The sequence below is a fragment of the Salmo salar genome, chromosome 19 (assembly GCF_965601325.2).
Source record: "Salmo salar chromosome 19, fSalSal1, whole genome shotgun sequence".
In the NCBI taxonomy this organism is placed as follows: Eukaryota; Metazoa; Chordata; class Actinopteri; order Salmoniformes; family Salmonidae; genus Salmo; species Salmo salar.
The window spans coordinates 36,359,452-36,384,381 of record NC_138309.1 but is presented as its reverse complement, the minus strand read 5'-3'; the positions used below and the strand labels follow the sequence as shown (position 1 = coordinate 36,384,381).

At 44.8% G+C, this 24,930-nt stretch overlaps 1 protein-coding gene across 2 annotated transcripts in view; it reads right to left on the bottom strand.

Annotated features, from left to right (window-relative positions):
• The window catches only part of egln1a (egl-9 family hypoxia-inducible factor 1a), a 263,763-nt gene that overhangs the window by 189,872 nt on the left and 48,961 nt on the right, over nucleotides 1-24,930 (bottom strand). Inside the window, exon 2 of one of the 2 annotated variants that reach the window (XM_045702243.2) lies at nucleotides 3,532-3,651. The exons of the other annotated variant lie outside the window; for it this stretch is intronic. Coding sequence (XP_045558199.1) covers nucleotides 3,532-3,651 — 120 coding nt within the window. The remainder of the gene's footprint in view (nucleotides 1-3,531; nucleotides 3,652-24,930) is intronic. 2 annotated transcript variants of the gene reach the window in all.

The window sequence follows — 24,930 nt, the reverse complement described above, 5'->3', positions numbered from 1 at the left end:
CCAGACTACAAACTACAGATCCAGAAACACCAGACTACAAACTACAGATCCAGAAACACCAGACTACAAACTACAGATCCAGAAACGCCAGACTACAAACTACAGATCCAGAAACACGACTACAAACTACAGACCCAGAAACACCAGAGACACCACAGACTACAAACTACAGACCCAGAAACACCAGACTACAAACTACAGACCCAGAAACACCAGAGACAAAACAGATTACAAACTACAGACCCAGAAACACCATAGACACCACAGACTACAACTACAGATCCAGACACACCAGACTACAAACTACAGATCCAGAAACACCAGACTACAAACTACAGATCCAGAAACACCAGACTACAAACTACAGATCCAGAAACACCAGACTACAAACTACAGATCCAGAAACACGACTACAAACTACAGATCCAGAAACACCAGACACCAGACTACAAACAACAGATTCAGAAACACCAGACACCAGACTACAAACTACAGATCCAGAAACACCAGACTACAAACTACAGACCCAGAAACACCAGAGACACCACAGACCCAGAAACACCAGAGACACGACAGACTACAAACTACAGATCCAGAAACACCAGACTACAAACTACAGATCCAGAAACACCAGACACCAGACTACAAACTACAGATCCAGAAACACCAGACTACAAACTACAGATCCAGAAACACCAGACACCACAGACTACAAACTACAGATCCAGAAAATCCAGACTACAAACTACAGATCCAGAAACACCAGACTACAAACTACAGATCCAGAAACACCAGACACCACAGACTACAAACTACAGATCCAGAAACACCAGACACCAGACTACAAACTACAGACCCAGAAACACCAGAGACACCACAGACTACAAACTACAGACCCAGAAACACCAGACTACAAACTACAGACCCAGAAACACCAGAGACACCACAGACTACAAACTACAGATCCAGAAACACCAGACTACAAACTACAGATCCAGACACACCAGACTACAAACTACAGATCCAGAAACACCAGACTACAAACTACAGATCCAGAAACACCAGACTACAAACTACAGATCCAGAAACGCCAGACTACAAACTACAGATCCAGAAACACGACTACAAACTACAGACCCAGAAACACCAGAGACACCACAGACTACAAACTACAGACCCAGAAACACCAGACTACAAACTACAGACCCAGAAACACCAGAGACAAAACAGATTACAAACTACAGACCCAGAAACACCATAGACACCACAGACTACAACTACAGATCCAGACACACCAGACTACAAACTACAGATCCAGAAACACCAGACTACAAACTACAGATCCAGAAACACCAGACTACAAACTACAGATCCAGAAACACCAGACTACAAACTACAGATCCAGAAACACGACTACAAACTACAGATCCAGAAACACCAGACACCAGACTACAAACAACAGATTCAGAAACACCAGACACCAGACTACAAACTACAGATCCAGAAACACCAGACTACAAACTACAGACCCAGAAACACCAGAGACACCACAGACTACAGACCCAGAAACACCAGAGACACGACAGACTACAAACTACAGATCCAGAAACACCAGACTACAAACTACAGATCCAGAAACACCAGACACCAGACTACAAACTACAGATCCAGAAACACCAGACTACAAACTACAGATCCAGAAACACCAGACACCACAGACTACAAACTACAGATCCAGAAAATCCAGACTACAAACTACAGATCCAGAAACACCAGACTACAAACTACAGATCCAGAAACACCAGACACCACAGACTACAAACTACAGATCCAGAAACACCAGACACCAGACTACAAACTACAGACCCAGAAACACCAGAGACACCACAGACTACAAACTACAGACCCAGAAACACCAGACTACAAACTACAGATCCAGAAACACCAGACTACAAACTACAGATCCAGAAACACGACTACAAACTACAGATCCAGAAACACCAGACACCAGACTACAAACTACAGATCCAGAAACACCAGAGACACCACAGACTACAGACCCAGAAACACCACAGACTACAAACTACAGATCCAGAAACACCAGACTACAAACTACAGATCCAGAAACACCAGACTACAAACTACAGATCCAGAAACACCAGACTACAAACTACAGATCCAGAAACACCAGACACCACAGACTACAAACTACAGATCCAGAAACACCAGACTACAAACTACAGACCCAGAAACACCAGAGACACCACAGGCTACAAACTACAGATCCAGAAACACCAGACACCAGACTACAAACTACAGACACAGAAACACCAGAGACAAAACAGATTACAAACTACAGACCCAGAAACACCAGAGACACCACAGACTACAAACTACAGACCCAGAAACACCAGACTACAAACTACAGACCCAGAAACACCAGAGACACCACAGACTACAAACTACAGACCCAGAAACACCAGAGACACCAGACTACAAACTAGATCCAGAAACACCAGACACCAGACTACAAACTACAGATTGAGAAACACCATACTACAAACTACAGACCCAGAAACACCAGAGACACCACAGACTACAAACTACAGACCCAGAAACACCAGACTACAAACTACAGACCCAGAAACACCACAGACTACAAACTAAAGATGCAGAAACACCAGACACCACAGACTACAAACTATAGATCCAGACACACCAGACTACAAACTACAGATCCAGAAACACCAGACTACAAACTACAGATCCAGAAACACCAGAACCAGACTACAAACTACAGACCCAGAAACACCAGACACCACAGACTACAAACTACAGACCCAGAAACACCAGACACCACAGACTACAAACTACAGATCCAGAAACACCAGACTACAAACTACAGATCCAGAAACACCAGACTACAAACTACAGATCCAGAAACACCAGACACCAGACTACAAACTACAGATCCAGAAACACCAGACACCACAGACTACAAACTACAGATCCAGAAACACCAGACTACAAACTACAGATCCAGAAACACCAGACTACAAACTACAGATCCAAAAACACCAGACACCAGACTACAAACTACAGACCCAGAAACACCAGACCGTCCCATTCAGGATGCCAGGCATGTGTCCTAACACACCCTAGTCCCTACTTGGCTCAGGTCAAATCCAAACCCAAAGGATCTTGTTCACCCTCTGTGCTAGAGGGTTCATATCCGGATAACTGTAGACAGTAATATTTAATACCTTGGTATCCCAGTCTCTGTGCTAGAGGGTTCACATCAGGATAACTGTAGACAGTAATATTTAATACCTTGGTATCTCAGTCTCTGTGCTAGAGGGTTCATATCAGGATAACTGTAGACAGTATTATTTAATACCTTGGTATCTCAGTCTCTGTGCTAGAGGGTTCATATCAGGATAACTGTAGACAGTAATATTTAATACCTTGGTATCCCAGTCTCTGTGCTAGAGGGTTCATATCATGATAACTGTAGACAGTATTATTTAATACCTTGGTGTCCCAGTCTTTATTTAGGTAGTATATACAGGTGACACATCGCCCGTCTCCGTTCGGGTTGTCCACATGGCGTACGTATCCGGTCCCGTTGCCTGGGTAACACGCCACCATCGCCTAGACAACAGAACAGAAACAGAATGATGATTGCACTAGAAGGAGAAGATTAGTCCTGACCCTCTTAAGAATGTGATAACATTACTCATGACAACATTAACTGTCCGTCACGATTAGACCTAGGAAGGTGACCCGCTATGAAACTTACACCTAGGTAGACAGGTAGACTGAATAACACAGGTAGACACCACACCCAGGTAGACAGGTAGACTGAATAACACAGGTAGACACCACACCCAGGTAGACAGGTAGACTGAATAACACAGGTAGACATCACACCCTAACAGGTAGACTGAATAACACAGGTAGACACTCACAGATATGAAAAAGACACTCCAGGACTATTCAGATTCTTGATAAACACTATTCTTATCTTTAAATAAAAAATAAAAAAACAGTACTGCCATGTGTGAGAAATGCACCTCAGTATTAACACTCAGTGTCCAGTTCATTAAATACACCCATCTAGTACCAGGTCAGAACCCTTTTGGCTCCAGAACAGCCTGAATTCTTCGGGGCATGGAAATGTTTCTCAATTGGTATCAAGGGACCTAACGTGTGCCAGAAAAACCTTCCCCGCCCCATTACACCAGAGCCACCAGCCTGTACCGTTGATACCAGGCAGGATGGGGCCATGGACTCATGCTGTTTACACCAAATCCTGATGCAACAGGAATCGGGGATTTATTGGACCTGGCGATGTTTTTCCACTCCTCAATTGTCCAGTGTTGGTGACTATAGCTGCTTCTTCTTGTTTTTAGCTGATTGGAGTGGAACCCGGTTTGGTCGTCTGCTGCTATAGCCAATCCGTGACAAGGATTAACGAGTTGTGCGTTCCGAGAAGCCGTTATTTGCCTGTTTGTGGCCCGTCTGTTTGCTTGCACTCTTCTTGCCATTCTCCTTAGACCTCTGCCATCAACGAGCTGTTTTCGCCCACAGGACTGCCGCTGACTGGATGTTTTTTTGCTTGTTGCACCATTATCAGTAAACCCTAGCCACTATCGTACGTGAAAAGCCCAGGAGTCCGGACGTTTCTGAGATATTGGGTCGATAATCATACCAGGCTCAAAGTGGCTTAGGTCACTCGTTTTGCCCATCTAACGTTCAATTTCCAGTAACTGAATACCTCGATGCCTGTCTGCCTGCTTTATATAACAAGCCATAGCCACGTGAAACATTTTCATGAACGGGGTATGTGCATTCGGAAGGTATTCAGACCCCTTGAATTTTCCACATTTTGTTACGTTACAGCCTTACTCTAAAATGGATTACGTAAAAAAAAGGTCCTCATCAATCAACACACAATACCTCATAATGACAAAGCGAAAACAGGCTTTTAGAAATATTTGGAAATGTATTAAAAATAAAAATCAGAAACACCTTATTTACATAAGTATTCAGACACTTTGCTATGATACTCAAAATTGAGCTCAGGTATATCCTGTTTCCATTGATCATCCTTGAGATGTTTCTACAACTTGATTGGAGTCCACCTGTTGTAAATTCAATTGATTGGACATGATTTGGAAAGGCACACACATGTCTATATAAGGTCCCACAGTTGACAGAGCATGTCAGAGCAAAAACCAAGCCATGAGGTCGAAGGAATTGTCTGTAGAGATCCGAGACAGGATTGTGTCGAGGCACAGATCTGGGGAAGGGTACCAAAAAATGTCTGCAGCATTGAAGAGGACCACAATGGAAATAAGTCCCATTCTTCATTGTGTGTTATCCTCCATGGCTTTTTCAGGTTTTATGTGTGCTTGTTTTTTTTAAATGGTTGAATTAATAAAAAAATAAAAGAATTAAATGAAGGTCCCCAAGAACACAGTGGCCTCCACCATTCTGAAATGGAAGACATTGGGAACTAAAAAGACTCTTCCTAGAGCTGGCCGCCCGGCCAATCTGAGCAATCGGGGAGAAGGGCCTTGGTCAGGGAGGTGACCAAGAACCCAATGGTCACTCTGACAGTGCCCCAGAGTTCCTCTGTGTAGATGGGTGAACCTTCCAGAAGGACAACCATCTCTGCAGCACTCCACCAATCAGGCATTTATGGTAGAGTGGCCAGACGGAAGCCACTCCTCAGTAAAAGGCACATGACAGCCCGCTTGGAGTTTGCCAAAAGGCACCTACAGGACTCTCAGACCATGAGAAACAAGATTCTCTGGTCTGATGAAACCATGATTGAACTCTTTGGCCTGAATGCCAAGCGTCACGTCTGGAGGAAACCTGGCATCATCCCTAAGGTGAAGCATGGTGGTGGCAGCATCATGCTGTGGGGATGTTTTTCAGTGGCAGGGACTGGGAGACTGGTCAGGATTGAGGGAAAGATAAACAGAGCAAAGTACAGAGATCCTTGATGAAAACCTGCTCCAGAGCGCTCAGGAACTCAGACTGGGGCGAAGGTTCACCTTCCTTTCTACCTAAGCACACATCCAAGACAACGCAGGAGTGGCTTCGGGACAAGTCTCTGAATGTCCTTGAGTGGCCCAGCCAGAGCCCAGACTTGAACCTGATCTAACATCTCTGGAGAGACCTGAAAATGGCTGTGCAGCGACTCTCCCCATCCAACCTGACAGAGTTTGAGAGGATCTGCAGAGAAGAATGGGAGGAACCCAAATACAGGTGTGCCAAATACAGGTGTGCCAAGCTTGTAGCGTCAAACCCAAGAAGACTCGAGGCTGTAATCGCTGCCAAAGGTGCTTCAAGAAAGTACTGAGTAAAGGGTCTGAATACCTATGTTCTTTTTGCTTTGTCATTATGGGGTTTAATTTTTAAATAAGTCTGTAATGTAACAAAATGTGGAAAAAGTCAAGGGGTCTGAATACTTTCTGAAAGAACCTGTACCTAATAAACAGGCCACTGGTTATTTTAGAAGATAACTTTAGCTAGAACACGTGATTTTCAAGATATCAACAAACATCATTAAAAGTCTGAAGAATATATTTAAGAACTAGGACAGAAGATGAGGTGATTCTGATGGTAAGATATGACACATCAATATCCACAACTGGCACGGATATCATAACGCTGAAAAACGATACTGACAATGAAAAGAGAGAAACCAATTACAGACCACATAAAACATTGATGAACGAGAACGTTTCATTCATGTTGTATAAAAATGTTTTCCTAAAAAAACATCACAGAAGTTACATCATCTGTCCCCTATCTTTACTAGACTGTAAACAAAACAGGATCCTTCCATTTGGTCTGTATTGTTCATTTAACATCTAACGTTCAAAAGTAATACTGGGGGACAGCTGTGAGTTGAAAAACAAGCTCTGTGAGCCCTTTCTTAAAAGAAATGAAATATGATTGACCGAAAAAGCCTTTGAGACTGTGCATCCTACTCTGTAATGGTCAAAATTCATACAATTTTCTTACATACATTTTTTTAATAAAGCCTGAACTCCAACATATAGACCTAAAGTATAATTATGAACATGGTTTCATTTGGAAACTACACACTTTATTTGTAGATGCTCAGGTTGACCTTTCTATATGAAATGGCTCATATACATGCATGGCTATTTCAGTGTAAGTTATTCTCTTTCTGGGAGGAGGATGACTAGTGGCTAGGCCAGCCTCTGTCACACTGCAGCACGCTCCACATGGCACGTAGCAGAACCATTAAAACATACTCCCTCTGGAGAGGGGCCAGGAGTCAGAATTTAACCCAGTTTATTATCTCCCTCCCTCCCTCACACACTCTTCCTCCTCCTCCCCTCCTCATACAGCTTTCTCTCTCCCGCTCTGTGGGCCTGTAGAACTCCTACAGCCCAATGAGTTTTACATGTGAGACGTGCAGAGTCGTTGTTTACATGGATAACCGGTTGTCTTGGTTACCTGGTAGTCCTGTAGATTAGAACAGAGTGGTGACAAAACACACACACACACACACACACACACACACACACACAGTGTTAGGAGCACAGACGTTTCCAGCGTCAGTCCCTTTGCCAGATCGACGAACCAAAATGAAACATATTCTAAACGTTCGTAACCGTTAACTTTGAGACTTTCTGAGCAGACATGCATGCATAAATATCGGATGTTTTAACCTTTTTTAAACACTTAAACCGGTGTTTTTAAAACAGATATATGAGCCTTGTGAAATGTCCTAGGCCTAGGCTACATCAACAGATGGGATCGGATCGCTTTACAAATACGGAACAGAAAGATTTACATGATTAAGTCTCTAGTTTTTTTGACGAGCCCAGGGGGTTTCGTCTGCTGTGTTATAATGCCATGGTAATAATACTGTTTCTATGATGTAACTGGATAGAATGGGTGTGACTAGGGTGGGCGTTCTATGTTCCTTTTTCTATGTTTTTGTATTTCTTTGTTTTGGGCCGAGTATGGTTCCTAATCAGAGGCAGCTGTCTATCGTTGTCTCTGATTAGGAATCATACTTAGGCAGCCCTTTTTCCCACCTGTGCTTCGTGGGATCTTGTGTTTGTGTAGCTGCCTGTGAGCAGCCCAGAACGTCACGCGTCGTTTTCTTCTGTATTGTTTTGGTGAGTTTCATATTTATTAAACATGTGGAACTCTAAGTACGCTGCGCTTTGGTCTACTCATTTAGACGATTGTGACATCCTCTGTCTGCGTTGTGCACGTGGCTTCTTCTGGGTTAAACTAGGTGCATATGTTTCATATACAATATCATGCATTCCACCAGGATTTATGGGTGAAGTTACGTCCAAATCCTCCAATATCGCGTTTGTTTTTAACCCACTACAGTTGCTCTATAAACGTAACCAATGCTGTACTGAGGTACACTATATCTACAGCAGAAGACCCCTTCAAATGAGTGGAGCCACACTATTTCAGCCACAGCCGTTGCTGACAGGTGTATAATATCGAGCACAGAGCCATGTAATCTCCATAGACACATCTGGGTTTGGTGGATGCCAGGAGAACGCTACCTGACCGAATGCATAGTGCCAACTGTAATGTTTGGTGGAGGAGGAATAATGGTCTGGGACTGTTTTTCATGGTTCGGACTAGGCCCCTTTCAGCATGACAACGCCCCCGTGCACAAAAGCGAGGTCCATACAGAAATGGTTTGTCGAGATCGGTGTGGAAGAACTTGACTGGCCTGCTGAGAGTGACCTCAGCCCCATCGAACACCTTTGGGATGAATTGGAAGGCCGACTGCAAGCCAGGCCTAATCGCCCAACATCAGTACCTGACGTCACTAATGCTCTTGTGGCTGAATGGAAGCAAGTCCCCACAGCAATGTTCCAACATCTAGTGGAAAGGCTTCCCTGAAGAGTGGAGGCTGTTATAGCAGCAAAAGGGGGACCAACTCCTATTAACACCCATGATTGTGGAATGAGATGATCGACGAGCAGGTGTCCACATACTTTTAATGATTAGAAGCTCTGTCTCAGAGTTATATGTTTTTAACAACCTCTTCCTCAACAGACAAAGAAGCTGATTGTTGACTACAGGAAACGGAGTGCCGAGCAAGCCCCCATTCACATCGACGGGGCTGTAGTGGAGCGGGTCGAGAGCTTCAAGTTTCTCGGTGTCCACATCACTTTTTTATTTTATTTAACCAGGTAGGCTATTTGAGAACAAGTTCTCATTTACAATTGCGACCTGGCCAAGCTAAAGCAAAGCAGTGTGACAAAAACATCATCACAGAGTTACACATGGAATAAACAAACATACAGTAGAAAAAGTCTGTGTGCAAATGAGGTAGGATAAGGGAGGTAAGGCAATAAATAGGCCAAAGTGGCGAAATAATTACAATATAGCAATTAAACACTGGAGTGATAGATGTGCAGAAGATGAATGTGCAAGTAGAGATACTGGGGTGCAAAGGAGCAAAATAAATAAAATAAATAACAGTATGGAGATGAGGTAGTTGGATGGGCTATTTACAGATGGGCTATGTACAGGTGCAGTGATCTGTGAGCTGCTCTGACAGCTGGTGCTTAAAGTTTGTGAGGGAGATGCGAGTCTCCAGCTTCAGTGATTTTTGCAGTTCGTTCCAGTCATTGGCAGCAGAGAACTGGAAGGAAAGGCGACCGAAGGAAGAATTGGCTTTGGGGGTGACCAGTGAAATATACTTGCTGGAGCGCGTGCTGCTATGGTGACCAGTGAGCTGAGATAAGGCGGGGCTTTACCTAGCAGGGTCTTGTAGATGACCTGGATCACTAAGGATCGATCATAGTCTACACACACCAACACAGTCATGAAGAGGGCACCACAATGCCTCATCCCCCTCAGGAGTCCGAAAAGATTTGGCATCCTCAAAAAGCTCTACAGCTGCACCATTGAGAGCATCTTGACTGGCTGCATCACCCCTTGGTATGGCAACTGCTTGGCATCCAACCGCAAGGGTAGTGCGTACAGCCAGTAAATCTCTGGGGCCGAGCTCCCTGCCATCCAGAACCTCTATACCAGGCGGTGTCAGAGGAAGGCCCTAGAAATGGTCAAAGACTCCAGCCACCCAAGTCAGACTGTTGTCTCTGCTACACACAGCAAGCAAGTATTTTCTCGGGAAGGAAAATATTAAACCCAAGTGTGTTTCTTCTGGTGAGACTTCGGCACAGGGTGTTAGACAATAATTAACATAGCGAGAACATCTGAACCAATCCACGCTATGGTTAATACAGTAAAGGCAGCATGTACGGTTACTGTATTAACCATAGCGTGGATTGGTTCAGATGTTCTCGCTATGTTAATTATTGTCTAACACCCTGTGCCGAAGTCTCACCAGAAGAAACACACTTGGGTTTAATATTTTCCTTCCCGAGAAAATACTTGCTTGCTGTGTGTAGCAGAGACAACAGTCTGACTTGGGTGGCTGGAGTCTTTGACCATTTCTAGGGCCTTCACTCACACACACTCACACTTTGTCAGCTGAGCCATGTAGCATGTAATCCAGCCAGTCACGATGATGGTGTAAAGTTAAGTACACAGCTATACTGCTTAGCAGCAGCAGGCTAGCTACTTCAAGTATGTAGTGCCAAACTTGATTCAGAATATCTACTGCTTTCTCAGTCAGGCAGGAGACCGCTTCCTGCTGTAGATGAAAAACACAGAACTGTGTGAGTGTGTTTACCTCAAAAAGCACCTTGCTTCAATCAGTTTATTCCAGTTCAGAATAAAAATGATTACTTGTATTTAACAGCAACATTTCCAACAGACTTGTTTTCAACAATAATTTCTACAGTGAGATGTACAGTAGACCTGATCATTTTTCATCTGTACTGTTACTTAGGGTTTCACTATGAGTAGCTAACTAGCTAGCTTGCTTTAGCTAAGGTTAGCGTTAGCTAGCTCGCTATTAGCTGTGTACCAGTGATTGTTTGAAAGAGAAACTATGAGAGTTAAGAGTTAGTACTCCCTTATTTCTGCTTACCATCACCTGTTATAAAATGACAACAATGCTTTGCTAACGGACATACTTTTCCACTGTCGAATCACTGTTTCCTGAAGTACTGTTTCCCTGGAGCACTGTTTTCCTGGAGTACTGTTTCCTGAAGCATTCTGCCCTGTTCCACAAGAACTCCTTGGGTTTACCATCAGGCTGTGGATGTTTGGTCAGGACGTGTAATTTTATTAATTTGTTAGTTTTGAGAGACTCATTGCTAAACACTTCTCCTCAACAAAACACATTGTGGGCGCTCCTTGTTATTTCTCAAAGTTTGCAGGAAACCAAGAGAGAAACTCAGCGCTGTATTTGCTTTTCACAACGATTGAGCTCACTCAGAACTTGTGGTTAGCTTGAGTCCATTTGATGACAGCGGTGAGCGACGGCGAGCGGAAATGACAAGTCAGTGGCTGACAACCCAGCATCTGCTGCTGAACCACAGTGCTGCAGCATGTGGGTAGCAGAGTGATCTTCAAGAAGCTCTGCCTCAGTACTAAAGAGATGTGTTGCAGTCTGAGTGGTTTAATAGACCAGGTCACTGAGGGGTTTAATAGACCAGGTCATATCCACTGAGGGGTTTAATAGACCAGGTCATATCCACTGAGGGGTTTAATAGACCAGGTCACATCCACTGAGGGGTTTATTAATAGACCAATCACTGCTACAACAATCAGACACTGAAAAGTCCGCTAGAAAAATAGCCTTCAGCTATTGGCTCACATCATCCAACATTCGATAGAGAGAACAAAACTAAAAGTTGTGACATTTTGCGCTGCTTTGGTGAGACTCTTAGCTCTATGTACATTGTTCTCTTGCTTTGTGTAAATATAACATTTTTATTGAATTAGTTTAAAGAAAATCGGAATATAAGCTGTTTATTCAGAATGTCAACCATGCGCTGCCTGATCGGGGTAATTGTTTGATAGTCATTTTTTTACTTGTCTATTCAGACAACTGGTTGTCCTATTTGTTTAACTTGCCCCGGACAAGCCTTAACATCGATGATATATTAACTCTCCATATCCCATTTTCAATTGACAGTTAAAAATACATAATGGAAGACACACCGGGCAACCAATAGATGTACCAACACTGCTGAGGATTATACACACCAAGACTGGTTTCCATTATGTTCCTCTACTGGTAGGCAAGTGGCTGCAGGGCGAAATAAACCCTGGTGAGATTATCCCCCTGAACCTCAACACAGCATTATGGAGCAATACGACGTCATATACTTTATATTACAGAAAATACAGACTAGAGAAGTTGTGTTGATTGTCAATAACTGTAAAGATTAATTAGAAGGATATACATGATGAAAATCTATTTCCTCAGTGTGTATTCATCTCACTCTCTCTTTCCTGTCAGTGTGTATTCATCTCTCTCTTTTTCCTGTCAGTGTGTATTCATCTCTCTCTCTCTTTCCTGTCAGTGTGTTCATCTCTCTCTCTCTCTCTCTCTTTCCTGTCAGTGTGTGTTCATCTCTCTCTCTCTCTCTCTCTCTTTCCTGTCAGTGTGTGTTCATCTCTCTCTCTCTCTCTCTTTCCTGTCAGTGTGTGTTCATCTCTCTCTCTCTCTCTCTCTCTCTTTCCTGTCAGTGTGTGTTCATCTCTCTCTCTCTCTCTCTCTCTCTCTCTCTTTCCTGTCAGTGTGTGTTCATCTCTCTCTCTCTCTCTCTCTCTCTCTCTTTCCTGTCAGTGTGTGTTCATCTCTCTCTCTCTCTCTCTTTCCTGTCAGTGTGTGTTCATCTCTCTCTCTCTCTCTCTCTTTCCTGTCAGTGTGTGTTCATCTCTCTCTCTCTCTCTCTTTCCTGTCAGTGTGTGTTCATCTCTCTCTCTCTCTCTCTCTTTCCTGTCAGTGTGTGTTCATCTCTCTCTCTCTCTCTCTCTTTCCTGTCAGTGTGTGTTCATCTCTCTCTCTCTCTCTCTCTTTCCTGTCAGTGTGTGTTCATCTCTCTCTCTCTCTCTCTCTTTCCTGTCAGTGTGTGTTCATCTCTCTCTCTCTCTCTTTCCTGTCAGTGTGTGTTCATCTCTCTCTCTCTCTCTCTCTCTTTCCTGTCAGTGTGTGTTCATCTCTCTCTCTCTCTCTCTCTCTTTCCTGTCAGTGTGTGTTCATCTCTCTCTCTCTCTCTCTCTCTTTCCTGTCAGTGTGTGTTCATCTCTCTCTCTCTCTCTCTCTCTTTCCTGTCAGTGTGTGTTCATCTCTCTCTCTCTCTCTCTCTCTTTCCTGTCAGTGTGTGTTCATCTCTCTCTCTCTCTCTTTCCTGTCAGTGTGTGTTCATCTCTCTCTCTCTCTCTTTCCTGTCAGTGTGTGTTCATCTCTCTCTCTCTCTCTTTCCTGTCAGTGTGTGTTCATCTCTCTCTCTCTCTTTCCTGTCAGTGTGTGTTCATCTCTCTCTCTCTCTCTTTCCTGTCAGTGTGTGTTCATCTCTCTCTCTCTCTCTTTCCTGTCAGTGTGTGTTCATCTCTCTCTCTCTCTCTTTCCTGTCAGTGTGTGTTCATCTCTCTCTCTCTCTCTCTCTCCTGTCAGTGTGTGTTCATCTCTCTCTCTCTCTCTCTCTCTCCTGTCAGTGTGTGTTCATCTCTCTCTCTCTCTCTTTCCTGTCAGTGTGTGTTCATCTCTCTCTCTCTCTCTTTCCTGTCAGTGTGTGTTCATCTCTCTCTCTCTCTCTTTCCTGTCAGTGTGTGTTCATCTCTCTCTCTCTCTCTCTCTCTCTTTCCTGTCAGTGTGTGTTCATCTCTCTCTCTCTCTCTCTCTCTCTCTCTCTCTCTCTCTTCCTGTCAGTGTGTTCATCTCTCTCTCTCTCTCTCTCTCTCTTTCCTGTCAGTGTGTTCATCTCTCTCTCTCTCTCTCTCTCTCTCTTTCCTGTCAGTGTGTTCATCTCTCTCTCTCTCTCTCTCTCTCTTTCCTGTCAGTGTGTGTTCATCTCTCTCTCTCTCTCTCTCTCTCTTTCCTGTCAGTGTGTGTTCATCTCTCTCTCTCTCTCTCTCTCTTCCTGTCAGTGTGTGTTCATCTCTCTCTCTCTCTCTCTCTCTTTCCTGTCAGTGTGTGTTCATCTCTCTCTCTCTCTCTCTCTTTCCTGTCAGTGTGTGTTCATCTCTCTCTCTCTCTCTCTCTTTCCTGTCAGTGTGTGTTCATCTCTCTCTCTCTCTCTCTCTTTCCTGTCAGTGTGTGTTCATCTCTCTCTCTCTCTCTCTCTTTCCTGTCAGTGTGTGTTCATCTCTCTCTCTCTCTCTCTCTTTCCTGTCAGTGTGTGTTCATCTCTCTCTCTCTCTCTCTCTTTCCTGTCAGTGTGTGTTCATCTCTCTCTCTCTCTTTCCTGTCAGTGTGTGTTCATCTCTCTCTCTCTCTCTCTTTCCTGTCAGTGTGTGTTCATCTCTCTCTCTCTCTCTCTCTCTTTCCTGTCAGTGTGTGTTCATCTCTCTCTCTCTCTCTCTCTCTTTCCTGTCAGTGTGTGTTCATCTCTCTCTCTCTCTCTCTCTCTCTTTCCTGTCAGTGTGTGTTCATCTCTCTCTCTCTCTCTCTCTCTCTTTCCTGTCAGTGTGTGTTCATCTCTCTCTCTCTCTCTCTCTCTTTCCTGTCAGTGTGTGTTCATCTCTCTCTCTCTCTCTTTCCTGTCAGTGTGTGTTCATCTCTCTCTCTCTCTCTTTCCTGTCAGTGTGTGTTCATCTCTCTCTCTCTCTCTTTCCTGTCAGTGTGTGTTCATCTCTCTCTCTCTCTCTTTCCTGTCAGTGTGTGTTCATCTCTCTCTCTCTCTCTCTCTCTTTCCTGTCAGTGTGTGTTCATCTCTCTCTCTCTCTCTCTCTCTTTCCTGTCAGTGTGTGTTCATCTCTCTCTCTCTCTCTTTCCTGTCAGTGTGTGTTCATCTCTCTCTCTCTCTCTTTCCTGTCAGTGTGTGTTCATCTCTCTCTCTCTCTCTCTCTCTCTTTCCTGTCAGTGTGTGTTCATCTCTCTCTCTCTCTCTCTCTCTCCTGTCAGTGTGTGTTCATCTCTCTCTCTCTCTCTCTCTCTCCTGTCAGTGTGTGTTCATCTCTCTCTCTCTCTCTTTCCTGTCAGTGTGTGTTCATCTCTCTCTCTCTCTCTTTCCTGTCAGTGTGTGTTCATCTCTCTCTCTCTCTCTTTCCTGTCAGTGTGTGTTCATCTCTCTCTCTCTCTCTCTCTCTCTCTCTCTCTTTCCTGTCAGTGTGTGTTCATCTCTCTCTCTCTCTCTCTCTTTCCTGTCAGTGTGTGTTCATCTCTCTCTCTCTCTCTCTCTTTCCTGTCAGTGTGTGTTCATCTCTCTCTCTCTCTCTCTCTTTCCTGTCAGTGTGTGTTCATCTCTCTCTCTCTCTCTCTCTCTTTCCTGTCAGTGTGTGTTCATCTCTCTCTCTCTCTCTCTCTCTCTCTCTCTCTCTCTCTCTCTCTCTCTCTCTCTCTTCCTGTCAGTGTGTTCATCTCTCTCTCTCTCTCTCTCTCTCTCTTTCCTGTCAGTGTGTTCATCTCTCTCTCTCTCTCTCTCTCTCTTTCCTGTCAGTGTGTTCATCTCTCTCTCTCTCTCTCTCTCTCTCTTTCCTGTCAGTGTGTTCATCTCTCTCTCTCTCTCTCTCTCTCTTTCCTGTCAGTGTGTTCATCTCTCTCTCTCTCTCTCTCTTTCCTGTCAGTGTGTGTTCATCTCTCTCTCTCTCTCTCTCTTTCCTGTCAGTGTGTGTTCATCTCTCTCTCTCTCTCTCTCTTTCCTGTCAGTGTGTGTTCATCTCTCTCTCTCTCTCTCTCTTTCCTGTCAGTGTGTGTTCATCTCTCTCTCTCTCTTTCCTGTCAGTGTGTGTTCATCTCTCTCTCTCTCTCTCTCTCTTTCCTGTCAGTGTGTGTTCATCTCTCTCTCTCTCTCTCTCTCTTCCTGTCAGTGTGTGTTCATCTCTCTCTCTCTCTCTCTCTCTTTCCTGTCAGTGTGTGTTCATCTCTCTCTCTCTCTCTCTCTCTCTTTCCTGTCAGTGTGTGTTCATCTCTCTCTCTCTCTCTCTCTCTCTCTCTCTTTCCTGTCAGTGTGTGTTCATCTCTCTCTCTCTCTCTCTCTCTTTCCTGTCAGTGTGTGTTCATCTCTCTCTCTCTCTCTTTCCTGTCAGTGTGTGTTCATCTCTCTCTCTCTCTCTTTCCTGTCAGTGTGTGTTCATCTCTCTCTCTCTCTCTTTCCTGTCAGTGTGTGTTCATCTCTCTCTCTCTCTCTTTCCTGTCAGTGTGTGTTCATATCTCTCTCTCTCTCTCTCTCTCTCTCTCTCTCTTTCCTGTCAGTGTGTGTTCATCTCTCTCTCTCTCTCTCTCTCTCTCTCTCTCTCTCTTTCCTGTCAGTGTGTGTTCATCTCTCTCTCTCTCTCTCTCTCTCTCTCTCTCTCTCTTTCCTGTCAGTGTGTGTTCATCTCTCTCTCTCTCTCTCTCTCTCTCTCTCTCTCTCTTTCCTGTCAGTGTGTGTTCATCTCTCTCTCTCTCTCTCTCTCTCTCTCTCCTCTCTTTCCTGTCAGTGTGTGTTCATCTCTCTCTCTCTCTCTCTCTCTCTCTCTCTCTTTCCTGTCAGTGTGTGTTCATCTCTCTCTCTCTCTCTCTCTCTCTCTCTCTTTCCTGTCAGTGTGCGTTCATCTCTCGCTCTCTCTGTCCTCTGTGCGTATTCATCTCTCTCTCCGCTCAGTGTGTATTCATCTAAAGTGGACATGCATTTAATCAAGATGTGATTTTGAGATTGAATTACAGTTACTTGTGGCAATGTAGGCTGCTTGTTTAGCTAGATATTTGTTATGTGTTTTTTTTATTTGCAGAATTCTACATTAGCTCGATCCCAGCTGCCCGCCTGTCTTCTCTCAGTTCTCTCCGCCTTTGGTCTACTCTGTACGGTGTTGGTGAAGTTGGCCCAAGACACTGACCCTGGGTCAATTTTGCATTTCCCCCACTTATGGTTATGGTTAGGATTGGGGGAGAGGAAGCTGATCCTAGATCTGTATTAGGGGAAATGTCACCCAAGAGCACCGTCCGGAAGGCGGGGCTGAAGACCACCGTCCTGAAGGCGGGGCTGAACAGCACCTTTCCTAACCTATAGTGGACTAGTAGACCCATAGGGCCCTGGTCAAAAGTATTACAGGGCTAATATAGCTGTGGTAGGAATGAACTCAACTTTAACACACTATATATACAAAAGTATGTGGACACCCGTTCAAATTAGTGGATTCTGCTTTTTCAGCAACACCCGTCGCTGACAGGTGTATAAAATCGAGCACACACCCAATCTCCATAGACAGACTACAGGCTATATGACGACTTCAGGCTATATGACGCTAAATGATGACTACAGGCTATATGACGCTTTATGATGACAACAGGCTAAATGATGACTACAGGCTATATGACGCTATATGACTACTACAGGCTATAGGACGACTACAGGCTATAGGACGCTATACGACGACTACAGGCTATACGACGCTATATGATGACTACATGAAGCTATATGACGACTACAGGCTATATGACGACTACAGGCTATACGACGACTACAGGCTATATGACGACTACAGGCTATATGAGGCTATATGACGACAACAGGCTATACGACGCTATATGATGACGACAGGCTATATGACAACTACAGGCTATATGAGGACTACAGGCTATACAACAACTACAGACTATATGACGCTATATGACGACTACAGGCTATATGACGCGAAATGACGACTACAGGCTATATGACGCTATATGACGACTACAGGCTATATGACAACTACAGGCTATATGACGACGACAGGCTATATGACGCGAAATGACGACTACAGGCTATATGAAGCTATATGACAACTACAGGCTATATGACGACTACAGGCTATATGACGACTACAAGCTATGACACTATATGACGACTACAGGCTTTATGACGACTACAGGCTATGAGACGGCTACAGGCTATATGACAGCTACAGGCTATATGACGACGACAGGCTATATGACGCTATATGACGACTACAGGCTATATGACGGCTACAGGCTATGACGCTATATGACGACTACAGGCTATATGACGCTATATGACCACTACAGGCTATATGACGCTATATGACCACTACAGGCTAAATGACAACTACAGGCTACATGACGACTACAGGCTAAATGACGCTACATGCTGACTACAGACTATATGACAACTACAGGCTATATGACGACTACAGGCGAAATGACGACTACAGGCTATATGACGACTACAGGCTATATGACGACTACAGGCTTTATGACGCTATATGATGACTACAGGGTATGACGCTATATGACGACTACAGGCTATATGACGCTATATGACGACTACAAGCTAAATGACAACTACAGGCTATAAGACGGTACATGACGACTACAGGTTATATGACGCTATATGACGACTACAGGCTATATGACGCTATATGACGACTACAGGCTACATGACGCTATATGACGACTACAGGCTACATGACGCTATATGACGACTACAGGCTATATGACAACTACAGGCTACATGACGACTACAGGCTATATGACGCTACATGCTGACTACAGACTATATGACAACTACAGGCTATATGACGACTACAGGCGAAATGACGACTACAGGCTATATGACGACTACAGGCTATATGACGCTATATGACGACTACAGGCTACATGACGACTACAGGTTATATGACAACTACAGGCTATATGACGACTACAGGCTATATGACGACTACAGGCTATATGACGACTACAGGCTATATGACGACTACAGGCTATATGACGCTATTTGACGGCTACAGGCTATATGACAGCTACATAACGACTACAGGCTATATGACGCTACATGACGACTACAGGCTATATGACGACTACAGGCTATATGACGCTATTTGACGGCTACAGGCTATATGACAGCTACATGACGACTACAGGCTATATGACGCTACATGACGACTACAGGCTATATGACGCTAAATGACGACTACAGTCAACATGATGCTACATGACGACTACAGGCTACATGACGACGACTACATGACTACCACAGGCTATAAGACGCTACATGACGACGACAGGCTATATGACGACTACAGGCTATATGACGACAACAGGCTATATGACGACAACAGGCTATATGACGACAACAGGCCTTATGACGACTACAGGCCTTATGACGACTACAGGCCTTATGACGCCTACAGGCTATGACGACTACAGGCTATACGACGCTATATGACGACTACAGGCTATATGACGACTACAGGCTATATGACGACTACAGGCTATATGACGACTACAGGCTATATGACGACTACAGGCTATATGACGACTACAGGCTATAAGACGCTACATGACGACTACAGGCTATATGATGCTACATGACGACTACAGGCTATATGACAACAACAGGCTATATGACGCTACATGACGACTACAGGCTATATGACGCTACATGACGACTACAGGCAATATGACGCTACATGACGACTACAGGCTATAAGACACTACATGACGACTACAGGCTATATGACGCTAAATGACGACTACAGGCTACATGACGACTACAGGCTATATGACGCTATATGACGACTACAGGCTATATGACGCTACATGACGACTACAGGCTACATGACGACTACACGCTATATGATGACTACAGGCTATATGATGCTATATGATGACTACAGGCTATATGACGACTAGACTATATGATGACTACACGCTATATGACGACTACAGGCAATATGACGCTATATGACGACTACAGCCTAAATGACGACTACAGGCTATATGACGACTACAGGCTATATGACGACTACAGGCTATATGACGACTACAGGCTATATGACGCTATATGACGACTACAGGCTATATGATAACAGGCTATATGACGACTACAGGCTATACGACGCTATATGACGACTACAGGCTATATGACAACTACAGGCTACATGACGCTACACGACGACTACAGGCTATATGACGACTACAGGCTATATGACGCTACATGACGACTATAGGCTACATGACGACTACAGGCTACACGACGACTACAGGCTACATGACGCTACACGACGACTACAGGCTACATGACGCTACACGACGACTACAGGCTACATGACGCTAAACGACGACTACAGGCTATATGACGCTAAACGACGACTACAGGCTATATGACGACTACAGGCTATATGACGACTACAGGCTATATGACGCTATTTGACGGCTACAGGCTATATGACAGCTACATGACGCTACATGACGACTACAGTCTACATGACGCTACATGACGACTACAAGCTACATGACGACTACAGGCTACATGACGACTACAGGCTATATGACGCTATATGATGACTATAGGCTATTTGACGGCTACATGACGCTATATGACAACTACAGGCTATGACGCTATATGACGACTACATGACATATGAAGCTATATGACGACTACAGGCTATATGACGACTACAGGCTATATGAAGCTATATAACGACTACAGGCTATACGACGACATCAGGCTATCTGACGACATCAGGCTATACGACGACAACAGGCTATACGACGCTATATGACGACTACAGGCTATATGAAGCTATATGACGCGAAATGACGACTCCAGGCTATAAGACGCGAAATGACGACTCCAGGCTATAAGACGCTACATGACGACTCCAGGCTATAAGACGACAAGACGCTACATGACGCTACATGACGACTACAGGCTACATGACGACTACAGGCTACAGACTACATGACGCTACACGACGACTACAGGATACATGACGCTACACGACGACAACTACAGGCTATGAAAACTACAGGCTATATGACGGCTACATGACGCTATATGACGACTATAGGCTATATGACAACTACAGGCTATATGACGACTACAGGCTATATGACGCTACATGACGACTACAGGCTATTTGACGGCTACAGGCCACATGACGACTACAGGCTATATGACGCTACATGACGACTACAGGCTATATGACGCTACATGACGACTACAGGATATTTGACGGCTACATGACGCTATATGACGACTACAGGCTATATGACGACTACAGGCTATATGACGCTACATGACGACTACAGGCTATTTGACGGCTACAGGCCACATGATGACTACAGGCTATATGACGCTACATGACGACTACAGGATATTTGACGGCTACATGACGCTATATGACGACTACAGGCTATATGACGACTACAGGCTATATGACAACTACAGGCTATATGACGACTACAGGCTATATGACGCTACATGACGACTACAGGCTATATGACGCTACATGACGACTACAGGCTATATGACGCTACATGACGACTACAGGCTATATTACGCTACACGACGACAGGCTACATGAAGCTACACGAAGACAACAGGCTACATGACGAGTACAGGCTATATGACGGCTACATGACGCTACATGACGACTACAGGCTATTTGACGGCTACAGGCCACATGACGACTACAGGCTATATGAAGGCTACATGACGCTATATGACGACTACAGGCTATATGACGACTACAGGCTATATGACAACTACAGGCTATATGACTACTACAGGCTATATGACGCTACATGACGACTACAGGCTATTTGACGGCTACAGGCCACATGACGACTACAGGCTATATGACGCTACATGACGACTACAGGCTATATGACGCTACATGACGACTACAGGCTATATGACGCTACATGACGACTACAGGCTATATGACACTACATGACGACTACAGGCTATTTGACGGCTACATGACGACTACAGGCTACATGACGACTACAGGCTATATGACGCTACATGACGACTACATGCTATATGACGACTACAGGCTATATGACGCTACATGACGACTATAGGCTACATGACGACTACAGGCTACACGACGACTACAGGCTACATGACGCTACACGACGACTACAGGCTACATGAACCTACACGACGACTACAGGCTACATGACGCTACACGACGACTACAGGCTATATGACGCTACACGACACTACACGACGACTACAGGCTATATGACGACTACAGGCTATATGACGACTATAGCCTACATGACGACTACAGGCTACACGACGACTACAGGCTACATGACGCTACACGACGACTACAGGCTATATGACGACTACAGGCTATATGACGCTACATGACGACTATAGGCTACATGACGACTACAGGCTACACGACGACTACAGGCTACATGACGCTACACGACGACTACAGGCTACATGACGCTACACGACGACTACAGGCTACATGACGCTAAACGACGACTACAGGCTATATGACGCTAAACGACGACTACAGGCTATATGACGACTACAGGCTATATGACGACTACAGGCTATATGACGCTATTTGACGGCTACAGGCTATATGACAGCTACATGACGCTACATGACGACTACAGTCTACATGACGCTACATGACGACTACAAGCTACATGACGACTACAGGCTACATGACGACTACAGGCTATATGACGACTATAGGCTATTTGACGGCTACATGACGCTATATGACAACTACAGGCTATGACGCTATATGACGACTACATGACATATGAAGCTGTATGACGACTACAGGCTATATGAAGCTATATAACGACTACAGGCTATACGACAACATCAGGCTATCTGACGACATCAGGCTATACGACGACAACAGGCTATACGACGCTATATGACGACATCAGGCTATCTGACGACGCTATATGACGACTACAGGCTATATGAAGCTATATGACGCGAAATGACGACTCCAGGCTATATGACGCGAAATGACGACTCCAGGCTATAAGACGCGAAATGACGACTCCAGGCTATAAGACGCGAAATGACGACTCCAGGCTATAAGACGCGAAATGACGACTCCAGGCTATAAGACGCTACATGACGACTCCAGGCTATAAGACGCTACATGACGACAAGACGCTACATGACGCTACATGACAACTACAGACTACATGACGCTACACGACGACTACAGGATACATGACGCTACACGATGACTACAGACTACATGACGCTACACGACGACAACTACAGGCTATGAAAACTACAGGCTATGTGACGGCTACATGACGCTATATGACGACTATAGGCTATATGACAACTACAGGCTATATGACGACTACAGGCTATATGAAGGCTACATGACGCTATATGACGACTACAGCCTATATGACGACTACAGGCTATATGACAACTACAGGCTATATGACTACTACAGGCTATATGACGCTACATGACGACTACAGGCTATTTGACGGCTACAGGCCACATGACGACTACAGGCTATATGACGCTACATGACGACTACAGGCTATATGACGCTACATGACGACTACAGGATATTTGACGGCTACATGACGCTATATGACGACTACAGGCTATATGACAACTACAGGCTATATGACGACTACAGGCTATATGACGCTACATGACGACTACAGGCTATTTGACGGCTACAGGCCACATGATGACTACAGGCTATATGACGCTACATGACGACTACAGGATATTTGACGGCTACATGACGCTATATGACGACTACAGGCTATATGACAACTACAGGCTATATGACGACTACAGGCTATATGACGCTACATGACGACTACAGGCTATATGACGCTACATGACGACTACAGGCTATATGACGCTACATGACGACTACAGGCTATATTACGCTACACGACGACAGGCTACATGAAGCTACACGAAGACAACAGGCTACATGACGGCTACATGATGACTACAGGCTATATGACAACTACAGGCTATATGACGACTACAGGCTATATGACGCTACATGACGACTACAGGCTATTTGATGGCTACAGGCCACATGACGACGACAGGCTATATGACGCTACATGACGACTACAGGCTATATGACGCTACATGACGACTACAGGCTATATGACGCTACATGACGACTACAGGCTATATGACGACTACAGGCTATATGACAACTACAGGCTATATGACGCTACATGACGACTACAGGCTATTTGACGGCTACAGGCCACATGACGACTACAGGCTATATGACGCTACATGACGACTACAGGCTATATGACGCTACATGACGACTACAGGATATTTGACGGCTACATGACGCTATATGACGACTACAGGCTATATGACAACTACAGGCTATATGACGACTACAGGCTATATGACGCTACATGACGACTACAGGCTATTTGACGGCTACAGGCCACATGATGACTACAGGCTATATGACGCTACATGACGACTACAGGCTATATGACGCTACATGACGACTACAGGATATTTGACGGCTACAGGCCACATGATGACTACAGGCTATATGACGCTACATGACGACTACAGGCTATATGACGCTACATGACGACTACAGGCTATTTGACGGCTACAGGCCACATGACGACTACAGGCTATATGACGCTACATGACGACTACAGGCTATATGACGCTACATGACGACTACAGGATATTTGACGGCTACATGACGCTATATGACGACTACAGGCTATATGACAACTACAGGCTATATGACGCTACATGACGACTACAGGCTATTTGACGGCTACAGGCCACATGACGACTACAGGCTATATGACGCTACATGACGACTACAGGCTATATGACGCTACATGACGACTACAGGCTATATGACGCTACACGACGACAGGCTACATGAAGCTACACGAAGACAACAGGCTACATGACGAGTACAGGCTATATGACGGCTACATGACGCTATATGACGCTACATGACGACTACAGGCTATTTGACGGCTACAGGCCACATGACGACTACAGGCTATATGACGCTACATGACGACTACAGGCTATATGACGCTACATGACGACTACAGGCTATATGACGCTA